Source organism: Eptesicus fuscus, chromosome 18 (assembly GCF_027574615.1).
Source record: "Eptesicus fuscus isolate TK198812 chromosome 18, DD_ASM_mEF_20220401, whole genome shotgun sequence".
Classification (NCBI taxonomy): domain Eukaryota; kingdom Metazoa; phylum Chordata; class Mammalia; order Chiroptera; family Vespertilionidae; genus Eptesicus; species Eptesicus fuscus.
The window spans coordinates 51,101,838-51,114,117 of record NC_072490.1 but is presented as its reverse complement, the minus strand read 5'-3'; the positions used below and the strand labels follow the sequence as shown (position 1 = coordinate 51,114,117).

Sequence of the window (12,280 nt, the reverse complement as noted above, 5' to 3'; positions counted from 1 at the left end):
GATGGGGTTCAGGGTGGGAGGAGAAAGCGATTGCCTTTGGAGGATGCTGGATGCTCAGCTCCTCCCAGCCCAGCAGCTGCTCCTCCATCTGTGCGGACCGTGCACCTGGCCGAGCCCACGCTGCCTCAGGAAGGCGGGGGAAGGGCACAGCCGGCTGGGGCAGGAACCAGAGCTGGGAGCAAGTTTCCGTGGCCGGGGTCAATGCCTGTGCTTTCCAAGAACCCAAGTCCCGGCTTTGCTGGTCCCTTGTCAGAAGCAGGGGATAGGTTGGTGGCAGTTCTGATGATGAGACAAGAAGGAGAGAGCAGGATGGACAGGGCCACCCTTCCTTCTTTCTTTCTAAGGTTTGCTGGCTCCTGGGCCGAGGTCTGGGGCTGGTGCAAGCTCAGATAGAGCCCCCTGGATGGTCTCTGTGATCACAACTTCCTGGTTGCGATCATGAGAAACAAGTGATTCCTTTGTGGTCTTCGGGCCAGCACCATCAGCATCTCCTGGGCACTGTTAGAAATGCAGAGGCCGGGCCTACCCCGAGGCCTTTGCCCTGCCCTCTGGTCCTGACGGCCAGCACTCCGCCGCCTCCTTTCCCTCCTGCTCACAGCACTGCAGGAGCAGCAGAGCGCTGACAGAGCTGCTGTGCGACCTTGCAGTCCCCGCTCTCTCTTCCCCCCTCTAAAAGTTGCGTAGAATGCCTAGCAATATATATGACGCCGCACAGAAAAACGTTCAAAGGTGACGAACATGGTGAAGGACACTGACATGGCACCTGACCTCACTGTGCCAGCACCGTCTGAACTCTGTGCGTTAACCCAACGGACGCTCAGTCCCCGGCACCCTAATGAGCAAGTTCCACAATCTCCGCTTTGCAGATGAGGGTGCTGAGGCACGCGCAGCTCAGGGCCTTGTCAGGAGGCACAGCTGTCAGGCGGGGCTGGAGGGTGAGCCGCACAGCCTCACCTCTGCGCTGTCCCCGCTGCTTCATTCATCCTGCCCGCCAGCGTCTTTGGGACACTCTCAAACCCACTCGGCCTAGACAGCTCCCCTCTGGCTCCCAGTCCCTTCCCGGCCCTCCTCCCTGCCTCTCTCCTGCTCACTCTCAGAGCACAGGAACTTTCTCTCTCTAGGCTCCTCCGCATCCTCTAGGTCTCACCCTGATGATCAGCAACGCGGTTCTTTGCCAGATCTGTGCCAAGGTAGAGCCAGTCTCACACTCTCTCCAAGCCCTGTGTCCCCCACCTCCTGACTACTGTCCCGACAGCTGTGTGTCTGCGCTGACCCGGCCACGTCTTCCCTGCGCAGTGCCGCGCCCTGTGGAGTGTCCCCGGAGCTGCAGAGCCTGGCCGCAGCCGGCTGCGTCAAACTCTTTGAAGAAGCCAAGTCGGTGTCGGGCCTGGCTGCCCCCTCCACCCCTGGGAGCCATTCAGCCAAGTTTCCTGAGCGAAGACTGGGGCGGCTGCCGGGGACTCGGCTGGTGGACTCGGGGAAAGCCGCGTGGGGTGGGTGTGCGCCCAGGACGGCCGGGCAGGCTGGCTTCGGCGGCCGGAGGGCTGCGCGGCCTCTCAGTGAGGGGTGGGCTGTGTGGCACCAGAGCCACAGCGCCTGCCCTCGGAGGGGGCAGGCGCTAAAATTGACCCGCCTGTTTCCACAAGTGTCGTCCTGGTTTGTCCCTTCGCTCCCTTTCGCACTGCGCCTTCGTTGGGGTCACCATTTACCAGGAAGGTGATGGAATGAGAAATTCAGTGATAGAAGGTGGGAGACCGCCAGACCGATCGGAGTTTTGGCCTCGACCAGGTTCGTCCTGGTAATTGTACGGGGTCAGTAGAGAAGCAATTTTAGTCGTGGTGTAAAGGCGAGTCCCTAGACCAAATGCTGCTAGAACACAGCGCCTTAGGGTTGGGGACAGGAACCAGCTCCTTGCGAAGACTCTGATCTTCAGTTTGGGCCAGTCTCCCGCAGTGGGAGGGGCGGGAAATGCTCCCCTAAGCGGGGAGGCGGGCGGAGCCTGGGGGTGGGGCTCAAGCAGAAGCACCCACACTCCCCAGCCCCCCCAGCCCTCAGCAGCTGCTGCCAGAGCTCTTCCCGGGACCACAGGAGCAGAGGGCAGTCCTGTGACTACGCGTGCGACCACATGGTCACATGGGACCCTGGACAGGCTGGACACTGGAGCCGAGAAGTAGGGAAGATGCATCCAGGGCTCCGCTGTGGGAGGGAAGTCAGGCGGCGCAGGCCTCCGCCAGGGAGCTCTCCAAGCTCACCGAGGGGAGAGCAGGCTGTGGGTGGGTTTGTGAGGGGAGTTGAGGAGAAAACCCCCGATTTTGGAGACATAGCACCCCCAACAGTGGAGCACGCTCATCCTTCCCTAGAGAGGTGCGCCGCCCTGTCCGGACTAGGCCAGGTGGTGTTTGCGGGATGGGGCGGGGCGCAGCCCTCAGCCTGGCTCAGCAGCCGCCCCAGCATCCATCTGCTCAGCCGTGGCTCTTGCCCCCCAAGGACACTTGGCAATGTCTCAGGACATCCGAGTTATCACAACTACAGAGCGCGCTACTGTGTGTAGTGGGTGAGGCCAGGCATGCTGAGCACCTGCACAGCCCAGGGCAGCCCCACAGAATTACCCTGCCCCGACGCCGGTAGTGCCGAGGCTGAGAGCCCTGAGTTAGTGGCTGAGGGTATGAGGCTGGTCTCCCCGAGCAGAAGCTCCTTTAGTCGTGGAGGACATTTTCCTCGAGCTCTGTCATCGGCACAGGTTCCTCCAGCCCCGAGGGTCACCGCGTCCCCAGGGTGCTGCAGACGCAGATCCGGATCCTGCCAGCTGCTGAGGATGTATGTCACTGCGCCGGTCCACAGGCCGCGCTTTGAGCAGCAAGGGGTTAGCGTGTGGTGAACGCCCCCTTCCTTTCCTTCTCCCTCATTCTCTTTCCACCCCCACCCCCAGCCTTCCCTGTCATACTGGGTTTGAACGATTCCATGCCCTGTCACCAAAGAACATGTGGTGGTTAAACCCCACTGCCCAGATGACAGCTGCTCTCCAGCTGTTGCCAATTAGGAATTCAGGGTGCTGATCGTATCAATTGACTTAATTGGAAAAAGGATCCCAAGGGACTTGATCAAAGTGCCCCCACACACTGAAGAAAGCTAGTACCTCAAAGGCGTGTTTGGCTTGGCCCGGGACACTCCCGCAGCGTGGAGGCCACGGCTGTGGGGATGCCCACGCTTCACAGACATTCCTGTTCTAAAGCAGAGGTTGGCTGTTCCTAGAAAGGACCAGATGGCAAATATCTGACACTTTGCAGCTCAGACCGTCTCGGTCACAGCTACTCACTTCTGCGCTACATCAGGAAGGCAGCCACAGGCAGTGTGCAAATGAATAGATGTAGTTTAGTTGTGCTCCAATAAAACTTTATTTACAAAAACAACTAAGGAGCTGGACTTGACCCATGAGCCATATTTTTGCAGTACCCTATTCTGAACAGCTCCTGTTTATCCACTCTCTGCTTCAGCCCCCAAAAAGCAAAGTCACATAGGGAACCCTTACTGGAAGGAGCGGAATCCTCAGCCTGAGCGGTAAATGTCTAGAGCACAGAGGTGAGTAGGTACCATTTCTCTTACCGCACAGAAAGGTGAGTGTGTCTTTTAAGTTGGCAGAAAATCAGCTCTGGCTTCCTATGCCAGTTGTTTTTTGTTTTGTTTTGTTTTTTTGTTCTTAATGTTTTTGGAGGAGTGTAAGTGGAATAAATAAATAAGACACAGAAAGGTGTACCTTTAAGTCTGCGCGTTCTTCTCTCGAGCCTTGAGCTCCTGGCTTCTGCTCTTAGAACAAATGGGGAATGGGACATGGCACAGATTGCCTTTCTCTTCCCTCAGACCACAGCATCCTGTGAAAGCCTCGATTTTTCTTGCTGTCCTGGCTTCTGTGAGACCTGTGTGCAGGGAGGGGACACTGTTGGACAGCAATGCTGCTGTGCTACACGCCCTGGCCGCACGTCGCTGCTGACAGTTGAACCACAGAGGCACAGGCTGAGTGCAGTACTGACCTCTCCTTGTTGGCCGAGGCCTGTGGCCTCCACGGGGGTCTGGACATTTGTGTAGCTTTTGGCCACACTGACCCTGGGATAAGGATGAATCAAACCTAGGCCTTCGCTCCACAGTCTCCATCGAGCGCCTCTCACAAAGCCCGGCATTATTTGGAGAGAAAAAATCCCTCTTTGTCTATTAATAGGACAGTGTTCCACTTGAGAGGAGAGCGACCTGGCATCTGTGCTCACACTGCGGGGGATCTCCTGCCGGGACCCCGATGAGGCGGTCAGACGGTGGGCTGCAGCCAGGGCTCTCTGGAGAACTGGGTTCGCAGCCTCCACGTCCCCTCCAGCCCTGTGCTCCTGCACACGTACACACTCATGCACACACATCGTGGCTCAGGCAGCAGGGAGAGAAAAGTGCATTTATTGCAGGATCGCAGAGTAGCATTTGGCAGCCCCAGTTGGTTGGACTCTATTGATTTGCAGCGTTTTGACAAATGGAATAAAGAGTTGAGTTTCATCTGGGTAGAAGAATAATCCCCGACTGCAGTTTGGAGGCACAAATTATTTTAACAGTGGTTCATCAGTGGTGAACACTGCCATGTGTGGGGGCCTGTGGGGGCCGTGTTGCTCAGATTCATTCATTCCTGTCATCGTGCATTCATCAAGTATTTGGTGTAAAATTCTTGGGACATGCTGTCTTTTCCTGGGGACTTATAGGCCCCGCACACTTCCTTCCTGCATATTGAATACAGGTCCTGGGATGGGGGCTAGCAAGCAGGAGCCAGCCCCTGCCCCCTTGTGGCTTATAGACTAGCCAAGTAGACTGAAAGGAAATAAAAACTATACGAATATATTACAGCTGTGATGGGTCTTAAAAAGGAAAGGTACATATTTCCTCATCTAATAACCACGACAGTTTTCAGTCTCCGATGTGCCCATTTTACAGATGCATCTCAAGAGGTTCAAAAGTTGCCCGAGTCAGCCAGCCAGGAAGTGGCTCTCTCTCCACTTCTGCTCAGAGTGAAAGAGGAGGGCGGTATTTATCAAAGTGAGGTGTGAACTGTGATACTACAGTTCCATCTTGGGGACATGGCAACTGCTCATTTAAACAGAGCTCCAGAGCTTTGATTAATGAGACAAAACATTTTTTGTAGATGGAGGAGCTAATTTTAAATCACGTGTTCGTCACCTTTAAAATTGGAGAAGCCCCAGATGGTGGGCCATGTGATGAACCGCCGGCGACAATGAGATTGACAGGTGTGGCGGTGGTGTTTTTGCTCCTCTCGGCTGGCGTCCCAGCATCTGAATCACAATCGGTTGTTCTTTGGGTCTGGTCCACTCCAGGTCAGGGGGCGGTGGCTTCTTCCTGGCGGTGGGTAGTGTGGGGATTCATTGATCTCAACTCCACAAATATTTCCTGAGCACCAGCGGGGTGCCAGTCGGTGCTGCTGCCGGGAGAGCAGGGAACAGGAGAAAAAGACCCCTTTCCCACGGGCATTCATTCAGCTACAAACATACACACACACCGAGGAAAGTAAGTCAGGATGGGGCCTCACGAAAGGTCAGGTACTGCAGCGAGACTGGTTGGTGGGGAACAACCTTACTCCTTTAGGAAGAGCGAGCTGGGCAGGCACCATGGAAGAGGGGACATTTACCTGAGGCCCTTGGTTAGAGGACATCAGCTTTGCCAAAGGGAGGGTTCTCCGAAGGGGCTGGAGTGGGCTTGCTGGTGCGCTGGAGGAGGAGGGAGCGTGTAAGTGAGGCGGAACAGGGGGCGCGAGGAGCACCATCTAGCCAGTGGTTGTGGGGAGACAGAGGGCCTTGCGTTCCGCATAAGGACTCTGGGTTTTGCCACAGAGCCACCCTGTTGAGAAGCACGTACACAATTATTGCTCGTCTGTAGGCCATTTTATTCATGCCCTGCGTGGAAGAAGCCCCTGGAAAAAGTTCTGAGTTAATAAATGAGAACAGACAGACCAGGTAGCATGTCCAATCCCACCGCACAACCGCTGGGGGAAGAGCTAGGTGTAGGTAACACTGAGTGGGCCCTGGCCTTGCGCACGGGCCCCCCTGCTCTTCCAGAGCGGGTGGACTAAGGGCACCCTGAGGCCCCAGGACACAGGCCCATAGACGGGAAGACAACACCCTCCAGTGGAACTGACGCTGCCTGTCTCACCGTTACCTCCTCAGTGAGACCTGAATCTCTGCACACACAGGACGTTCTCACAAGTGCTTGACTTCAGCGCCTATAAAAGACGGGTTCAGGAGAACAGCATGTCTGGGAATGTGCAGTATTTGCTAGGTTGTTAATGCTGACCCTAATTCCACTCCAGGGCGTGAGTAGACAGCTGGGCAAAGATCAGCGCGTCTACCTGTATAGCTTTTGCTCCTACATGTGATCTTTGAAGATTTTCCCTCCTTACTGAAGTTGATTCACTCACAGAACTCATTATCATCTCAGGTTTCTCCCTCTTCTCTCCGCCTTCAGATGGGGAAGGTTCCGAGAGCAATGATGATGTGTACGTCAGAGCTCAGCAGCTGGGAAAGCAGGAGTTGGCGGACTGAACTCCTCTTGCCCTGACAGTTACCCCAGTAATGAAATAAAAAATAGATGGATGACTGGACGGTGTGTTGGTCAGAATACTTTCTTTTTTAAAATATTTTTTATTGATTTCAGACAGAGAGATAGAAACACCAATGATGAGAGAGAAACTTAGATCAGCTGCCTCCTGCGTGCCCCCTACTGGGTGATTGAGCCTGCAGCCCGGGCACGTGCTCTAACCAGGAATGGAACCGTGACCTCCTGGTTCCTGGGTCGACACTCAACCTCTGAGCCACACTGGCTGGGCCAGAATACTTTCTTAATAGGCATATCTTACATTTAAATTTGGCTCTTTAATGAGAGCATTGCTGTAAGTATAACTTACATAAGGTAAAGTGAACAAGTGTTAAAATTACACCTCAAAAATTTTTACGTATGCCTGTCCTTTTATAACCACCACCCAGGTCTAGATACAGAACATTTTCAGTGCCCTTGGGCTTCCCCGTATCCCCCTCCCACTATTCTGACCTCTGTCACCATAGATAGCCCTAGCCTGTTCTTGAACTTGATATAAATGGAATCATACACTGTGTTCTCTTTTTATGTCTCAATTCCTGTGGGATTCATCAGTGTTGGTGGGTGTAGTCATTCATTCTGTTGATGTGTAGTATGCTCTAGTGTCATGGTTTCTCAGCTGTGGCATTACTGACATTGTGAGATGGATAATTCTTGTGGGGACCGCCCTGTGCAGTGTAAGGTATTTAGCAGCATCTCTCTAGCATCTACCCACTAGGGGCTAGTAGCACCTCCTAAGCCCCTTAATTTCCCCTGGAATTGAAGACCACTGTGTCATATAAATATACTACAATTTAAAAGAAACTTTTTATTTGAAAGCTAGAGGCTCGGTGAACGAAAACTAGGGGTCCGGCCACCCGCCCCAATCAAGGCTGGGCTGGCCAGTGGGAGGGGCCATGGGAGGTTGGCTGCCTGGCCCTGCCCCCCTAATAGGGCCGGTTGGCTGGCCGCAGTACGCATTATAGTGACTGGTCGTTCTGGTCATTCAGGTTGCTTGGCTTTTATATATGTAGATAGATAATTTCGAACTTAGTGAAAAGTTGAAGAAATTGAACAAATAATAGTCACAGTGTATTCTTTACCTAGATTCACCTATTGTTAATACTTTGCCCCATTTAAAAAATCATTTTCTCTCTCTTGACTGCATACAATTTATTTTTGGACCATTTGAGAGCAAGTTGCATTCACCTTGGCCATTTGCCACTGTGACTTCCACGTGTATTTCCCAAGAATAAGGATTATCTCCAACACTATCATAATTATCAACTAACCACAATTAGTGTACCACAATATCAATTTCCATGTCCCAGTTTTTGTCAGTTGATAACAATCATTCTTTATAGCATATATTTTTGCTGCAGAACAGGTTCCAGTCCAGGCTCAGGCATTGTCTGCCATGGTTCCTTAGTATCCTTCGGTCTAGAAAACCTTTCTTAGTCTTTCTGATACTGAATTTTGTAAAGAATACAATCTATTTTCTTCTTATTAGAACATTCCTCCTTTGGATGTTTGTCTAATCATACTTCTGAATTCATCCAGGATATGTATTCTTTACTGGAAGACTGCGTAAGTCATAGTGTGTCCCTCTTAGAACATCCTACTCAGAGGTGCATGAAGTCCAGTTGCACCTTGTCAGTGATGTTAATTTTGATCTCCACTGTATAGTCACTAAAGTTCCCCTTGCAGATAATAAGTAATGGGAGGGGGGACACTTACTAATACAGAAATAATCTGCCACCCCCCTCAGATTTACCCCCGAAATTTAGCATACATTGACTCTTGCATGAACCAGTCTTTACAGGGGGTGGTTACAAACCCAGCACTCCTGTCTGCACTCCCTCTGAGCGTTCTATATACAAGAGCCCACTCCTTCCCCCTTTTATTTATTGACTAGAGGCCCATGGCACGAAGAGATTCGTGCAATAGGCCTTCCTGCCCTTGGCTTCCAGCACCAGTTTTCCTCTGGCACCGGGGACCCAGGCCTTTGCTCTGGCCGGAGTCTGCCATCTTCGTCTTCGCTGCAGACCCCAGCCCAAGTCTGCCATCTTCGTCTTCACTGCAGACTCCGGAGTCTGCAGTCTTCATCTTCACTGTGCTCGAGTGCCGCTCCTGTAGATCCCTTCGCCCCCCCCCACCCTCCCTCTCATAGCAGGTGTCCTGCCCCACCCAGCCACTCGACACCTGGAGCAGCTGGGTGGCCACCATCTTTGTCCTTCTAATTTGCATATTCCCTCCTGATTGGCTGGTGGGCGTAGTGGAGTGATGGTCAATTTGCATGTTTCTATTTTATTAGTGTAGATGCTTATATCTGTTGTCAGTATGGACTCATGAATTCCTGTTTTTTCAGTGGTTTATAAGTCATTACTGTTTTAAATATTATAATGCTCCAACTGCTCAGCTTTGGCTAGTGGGAAGCCCTTGAAGTGGGCCTGTTTTCTTCTGACAAACTCCCATCACTTTTTATTGCTAACACTTCCTTACTTTTTGGCATAACATGATGTCCCAGACTCATCTCTTCCCTTCCCTTCTCCTGTCCTAGAATTGGCCATTTGTTTTAATGGGAAGGCTAGAAAGTACCACAATTTATTTATCCTTTTCCTGTTAATGAAAGATTGAGTTGTTTCTTGTTCTGGGCTATTCTAAAGAAAGCTTCTCTGAATACCCTTGTGCATTTTTTGGACCAATGAATGGATATATAATCAGAAGTGGTGATGGAAAGTCATAGTATCTCACATACCCAACAGAAATTACTAAGTCCATAAAAAAGGACACATTCAAAGCAGCCTTTTCACACTGTGTGTGTGTGTGTGTGTGTGCGCGCGCGCTTAGCTTTAGTAGATATTGGTAAGCAGTTTTTCAAAGTGCTCATAATATTCATTTACCAGGGGAGCAGAAGCAAGTTGTTGGGCCCAGTAAGTGGGGAGGAGTAATCATGGTAGGGTCATAACGGGCCTTAGCAATCCAGACATGTTGTCTGCGGCCAGAAAAGGCAAAATTGCTGATCCTTTCAATAGATAGATAACGAGCCCAGCCGGTGTGGCTCAATGGTTGAGCCTCGACCTATGAACCAGGAGGTCATGGTTCAGTTCCTGGTCAGGGCACATTCCCAGGTTGTGGGCTCGATCCCCAGTAGGGAGTGTGCAGGAGGCAGCCGATCAATGAGTCCCTCTCAGCATTGATGTTTCTCTCTCTCTCTCCCTCTCTGAAGTCAGTAAAAATATATATATTTAGAAAATAGATAACAAGTGAGAAATGTTGGGGTTTTTCCACCTGGTCCATTCTTAAGTTTCTCTTTAGATTGCTGCTTTACGATGGGCAGAATGGAAGGGACTGAAGTCAGGAATCTCCCGTGACCTTCAAAATGGTTTCTATGTCAGTAATACCAGCGACAGCACTCAGGGAACGCAGGTCCACAGCTGGGGCCCCTGCTGTTAGAGAGCGTTTAGGGTCACTGCTTTGTTTAAAAAGGGCCTCCCCTGGGGCAGGACTGTCCCCGAGTCCCACTCACATCTTCGGGCTGCTGGGGCCCTTTAGAACCGGGAGCGCTCATTTACTAAACAGTCTGGGGCAGTGCATGTCCCTCTGTCGACACCCAGGGAGGCGTTTCGTTTTCCAGACATTTGAGAGACATCAGGCAGATCAGGGAACTGCTGGAAGCTGACAGGGCACTGAACTGGCCGGCATCCCGGGACTAGATTCCAGGCTCCGTTTTGCCAGGAAGTGCGTGGGCATGGCCCGCCTCTAAAGTGTCCTGGTCCAAAATACCCGCCCTAGGTGGCTGTCGTGACCACGGGACTCACAGAGGCCCGGGAAGCGCTTTGGAGAGTGAAACTCTAAAGGGAGCGGCATCGCACACAAGATGCCCGGGAGGGGGCTCCTGGTAGCTTTGCTGAGCCTCTGCAGGAATTAACGAGTCAAGCGTGTCTGCGGATGCATCTCAGCCGGGGTCCTCGGTGGGCAGTGCCCGCGGTGGGTGGGGAGAGCCCTCCCGCACCCTTTGCCAGCAGCCTCTGTGCTGTCCACTGCACAGCCACACGCAGCGACCCTGAGTGATGAGCACTCGGATGACAGTGGCCCCCATTCCCGGCCTCCATATTAACCTCCAGGAACCTGTCCTCTCCCCGCAGGCCTCTCCGCGGACGGCGGCGCCAAGCGCCAGGAGCACCTGTCGCGGTTCTCCATGCCCGACCTCAGCAAGGACTCGGGCATGAACGTGTCGGAGAAGCTGAGCACCATGGGCACGCTCAACTCGTCCGTGCAGTTCCGCAGCGCCGAGTCGGTGCGCAGCCTGCTGTCGGCCCAGCAGTACCAGGACATGGAGGGCGGCCTGCACCAGCTCGGCACCCCGCTCGGCTACCGGGACCGGCAAGCCCGCGGCCGGATGCACCAGAGCTTCGACTTCGACCCCGGCGTGGCGGGCGGCCAGCTGCCGGGGCCGGAGGGCGCGAGGATCCAGCCCATGAGCGAACGCACGCGGAGGCGGAGCGCGTCCCGCGACGATCCCCGCCACTTCCGACCCCACCGGTCGCGGAGGTCGCGCCGCTCGCGCTCCGACAACGCCCTGCACCTGGCCAGCGAGCGCGAGGCCGCCTCCCGCCTGAAGGAGAGGCCGCCGCTCCGGGCCCGGGAGGACTACGACCAGTTCCTGCGCCAGCGCAGCTTCCAGGAGAGCCTGGGCCAGGGCTCCCGCAGGGACCTGTACGGCCAGTGCCCCCGGACTGTGTCGGACCTGGCCCTGCAGAACGCCTTTGGGGAGCGGTGGGGACCCTACTTCGCCGAGTACGACTGGTGCTCCACCTGCTCCTCCTCCTCCGAGTCTGACAATGAGGGCTACTTCCTGGGGGAGCCCATCCCCCAGCCCGCCCGCCTGCGCTACGTCACGAGCGACGAGCTTCTGCACAAATACAGCTCCTACGGCCTCCCCAAGTCGTCCACGCTGGGCGGCCGGGGGCAGCTGCACAGCAGGAAGAGACAGAAGAGCAAGAACTGTATCATTTCTTAATCTGGCCGGGGCCAGGGGGTCGGAGAAGGTGGGGGCTAAGAATGTAAATTCAGAAACTTGCACTGTTTTTTCTTTGAAAGCGCTTTTCGGGTGGTTACTGGGGGAGAAGGCGGGGCGTGCTCTCAGTGGGTGAAGGCAAGGTCACAGGTTGACTCGGTTGGTAGTCACAGTTCTTGGCATGTTGACTCTTATTTGCACATTTCACTTTGGAAACGCTATGGACTGCGTGGCGGCCGCGGCTGGTCGCCTCGGTGTGTGCAGTTGCCACTCAAAAGATGGCAAATTGCTTCCTGCTCGCTTGTATCCTCTCTGGTTCTCTTCCTTTTAGGACCCCTTTTCCAGTGAGTAATTTGTTTATTAGCCAGGACCCAAGACTAAGTTATTTACATGTCCATTGTAAATGCAATGTAAATGAGAGTTCTGATAAAATATTTTTGTATTTTGTAATATCAAAGGAATTTCTATATGGTAGACTCAGTGAAACCCGCATGCCATCCGCATCGTCTTTGTGTAGTATTCAGAGTGGCCAGGGCCACCACCTTTTTCTTTTTTCTATACAAGTTTGTTACATGTCAGTGAGACTTTTTTCAAAGGAGTTTATTCAATTTGGCTTTTTGTGGCGAAAAAAAAACAACACAATTATTC

General features: G+C 53.2%; 1 protein-coding gene across 1 annotated transcript in view; it reads left to right on the top strand.

The window, feature by feature from the left end:
* PRICKLE2 (prickle planar cell polarity protein 2) overlaps window positions 1-11,637 on the top strand; it is a 110,191-nt gene extending 98,554 nt beyond the window's left edge. Inside the window, exon 8 of the mRNA XM_028152690.2 lies at window positions 10,761-11,637. Within this exon, the coding sequence (XP_028008491.1) occupies window positions 10,761-11,635 (875 nt within the window). The 3' untranslated portion in view covers window positions 11,636-11,637. The remainder of the gene's footprint in view (window positions 1-10,760) is intronic.
* Window positions 11,638-12,280: the final 643 nt, after the last annotated feature.